Source organism: Lolium perenne, chromosome 2 (genome assembly GCF_019359855.2).
Source record: "Lolium perenne isolate Kyuss_39 chromosome 2, Kyuss_2.0, whole genome shotgun sequence".
Taxonomy (NCBI): domain Eukaryota; kingdom Viridiplantae; phylum Streptophyta; class Magnoliopsida; order Poales; family Poaceae; genus Lolium; species Lolium perenne.
This window is the reverse complement of record NC_067245.2, coordinates 41,113,673-41,116,696: the sequence shown is the minus strand read 5'-3', so window position 1 is coordinate 41,116,696 and position 3,024 is coordinate 41,113,673. Positions and strand designations below refer to the sequence as shown.

The 3,024-nt window shown below is 55.8% G+C and overlaps 1 protein-coding gene across 1 annotated transcript; it reads right to left on the bottom strand.

Annotated features, from left to right (window-relative positions):
- Positions 1–1,090: 1,090 nt before the first annotated feature.
- On the bottom strand, positions 1,091–2,253 carry LOC127331900 (probable carboxylesterase 18). The gene has a single exon (XM_051358126.2). It carries the CDS (start codon positions 2,166–2,168, stop codon positions 1,152–1,154), a length of 1,017 nt encoding a protein of 338 aa, XP_051214086.1. The 5' UTR covers positions 2,169–2,253; the 3' UTR covers positions 1,091–1,151.
- Between the last annotated feature and the right edge of the window lie 771 nt (positions 2,254–3,024).

Sequence of the window (3,024 nt, the reverse complement as noted above, 5' to 3'; positions counted from 1 at the left end):
TCAGGTATTGGCTCCCTACAGTAATGTTCTCCGAACACGGCAATCACAGCTCGGAAAAACTGGTACATGGACTTAAGGTAGGTGCTCTCACTCATTCGAAGGTACTCGTCGAATATATCAACAGCCATTCCATAGGATAGCATGCGAATAGCTGCGAAACATTTGTGGTACGAGGTGAAACCTAGAGCACCTGTTGCATCGGGCTTGCATTGAAGTAAGGGTCATAGTCTTTGACGCCCCGTAGAATGACCATGAACAGGTCCCTTGACATCTTGTACCGGCGCCGGAATATTTTTTCCGAGAACACTGGATTGGTGGTAGTCCTTGTAGAGCCGAAGGTGCCCTTCCACTCTGTTGCGCAGCGGGTTTTTTGAGCGGCCCTTCATAGAGCCCCGGTGCACCAACATCTGGCTGAAATTGTGCTCGTGGAGGATGGAGGCCGCAACAGTAGCCATGGTCTGCGTCGTGTGATTGGACTCTTCGTCTGAAGAGGAGTCAATGACCTCATCGCGGAACTTGTCTGACATCTTCCACATGTCCAGCTGCGTAGGTAGCAACTGCGGATCAATGGCCACCCAAAATAACGTCCAAAAGATGAGTAAGAAAGCTACCGGTACAATTGACCGAACAGGTCGTGGGCGGCGCAACCGGCAGATGTTTGGCCCCAATCCTACCCCGACTCGGATCTTGTTCTCCGGCGCGGCGAGGCCCGAGCAGACGACGTGTACTGCAGCGGGGTGGTGGGGGTGGGGTTGGGGTTGGGGTGGTGGCGTCGCACTAGGGCAACAAAAAAGGGGAAATAAAGCAAATCCGCGTGGTCGATTTCGCTGTCCAGAAGTGCGGGACCGGGTAAGAAAAGGATGATGCTCGGCACGAGCACGCAACGTCTGCGGAGACGCAAACGTGCCACATATTGGGGCTGTGTTGCGTCTCGGCGAACGGTCCGGTCACTATGTGTCGCCCCGTTGGAGCAGGGTGCAGACGTTTCAACCGCGCAAACGCAAACGTCGTCCCGTTGGAGATGCCGTGACAACGAAGGGAACAAATGTTTTTTTTGTAAGTAAGGCAAAGAAAAATTTCAGAAAAATCACCGCTACAGGTTTTATTCAAGACAGTATACACGGTAAGCAAAGCAGCAACGGCAAATTACATCACAAATTCGTACACCGATGCTCGTCGACGAACAGCTTCACGTCGTTGACGAGCTTGCCGGAGTCGGGGATGTCCGGGAACGCGTGGAAGCCGTGGAAGGCGCCGGGGTACTCCACCACCCGCACGTCCTTCCCCTTCCCGCGCAGCGCCTCCACGTACCGCGCCTGCCAGCCCTTGAGCAGGTCGAGCCCGCCGACCGCCACCATGGCCGGCGGGAACGCCTCAGCGAGCTCCACGCCCTCGCCGCAGACCCGAGCGGCCGCGTGGTCCCGGGTGGCGCCCTCCGGCAGGAACTCCCTCCAGTAGGCGTCCGTCGCCCCCATCGACAGCGACGCGCACACCTTGTCGAGCGCCACCTCCGCCTCCGTCCGCTCCTCGCCCCCGAAGAAGGGCTGGATCAGAATCATGCCGGCGAGACGGAGTGATGCGGCTGGGGATGACGATGGTATGGCTGCCGTCCAGCGCTGGGCCACGTGGTGCACGATGTTGCCGCCGGCGCTGTCGCCGGCGAGGAAGCAGCTGGAGAGGTCCACGGGCACGGCGAGGTCGGCAGGTAGGCCGTGGGCGTCGAGGTAGCGGAGCACGTCCACGCCGTCGTCGTAGGCGGCCGGGAAGCGGTGCTCCGGCGCGAGGCGGTAGTTCACGGACACGACGACGGCGCCGAGCCCGCCGCAGAGACGGCGGCAGAGGGCGTCGTAGGGGCGGGACGCCGCAGAGAACAGCGAGAAGCCGCCGCCGTGGAAGAAGACGACGACGGGGAGCGGCGCGTCGGCTGCCGACGACGAGGGCGAGAAGACGCGCGCCCAGAGGCCGCGGGAGGCATCGACGGTGACGTCGGCGGAGCGGACCCCCGAGGCGTCCGGTCGACGCTTCGCGGCGACGTGGAGGTCGGCGAGGGAGCAGAAGAGGCGCCGGACGCTGCCGTCGCGCCGGTGCGCAAGCGAAAACGCCGCCAGCTGGATGCGCACCGTCCACGGCAGGGCCGGCGGCCGGACCGCGTCCTCAGTGGCAGCCATTTCGGTACGAGGTAATAGTGGAGGAGACAACGAGGTATAAATCACTTCATCTTCGATGCGATCAATGAGCGGCAGTATTGTGGGACAAGTTGCAACTTGATTTCTGACGGTGATCGTCTTTTAACACCTGAAAGTGACAAGGTTTGCGTTGATGCAAGATGATCAGTTTAAAATCATTGTTACTCCGTATTTGTTATAGGTTAATTAGTTTCACAGAAGATTGGATTTCAAGTGAAATCGCAACACAGCAGAAAATTTCTTTTTGTTCACGGACTCTCAAACGGAGATGGGGGAAAGTCGAAAAAATAGGGACGGCACATTCAAAGCAAAGCCTTGCAGCGCGACACCCTTATGGATGTCTCGTTGTCTATCACCATGTTATTTTGTAAGGCTTCTCCAAATCGAAAGGCAATGGTTTTGCTAACTATGCTCCTGACTTAGATAATTTGGAAGAAGGGAAACCCAAAGTGGTGAACAACAAAGGTCCGCCTCCTACTATTCTTCTTGAGATTATTAAGAACAAGGCGAAACTTTGCATTACCGCAACATTTGAGTTTTGTAACGACGGGAGAGTAATCCCTTTGGAAACATTAAAATTTGTCAACTACTCTAATCGGATTTTCTGGCCAATCAAAACAAGACAACTTCACATAACAAGATTAATGGTTTATGGACTGATAATGCGTTTAGTTAGAAAATCGGACAGATTCGTACCGACCTAAGAGCAATTTTCTGTCGCAGCATCTAGCAATAGCGTTGGACTGGTTGTATGGAGGCACCGACACATATTGGCGCGAAGGAGGCGCCTCTCCCAACAACCACAGAATTGTACTACATATTTGGAGTATTTTATATT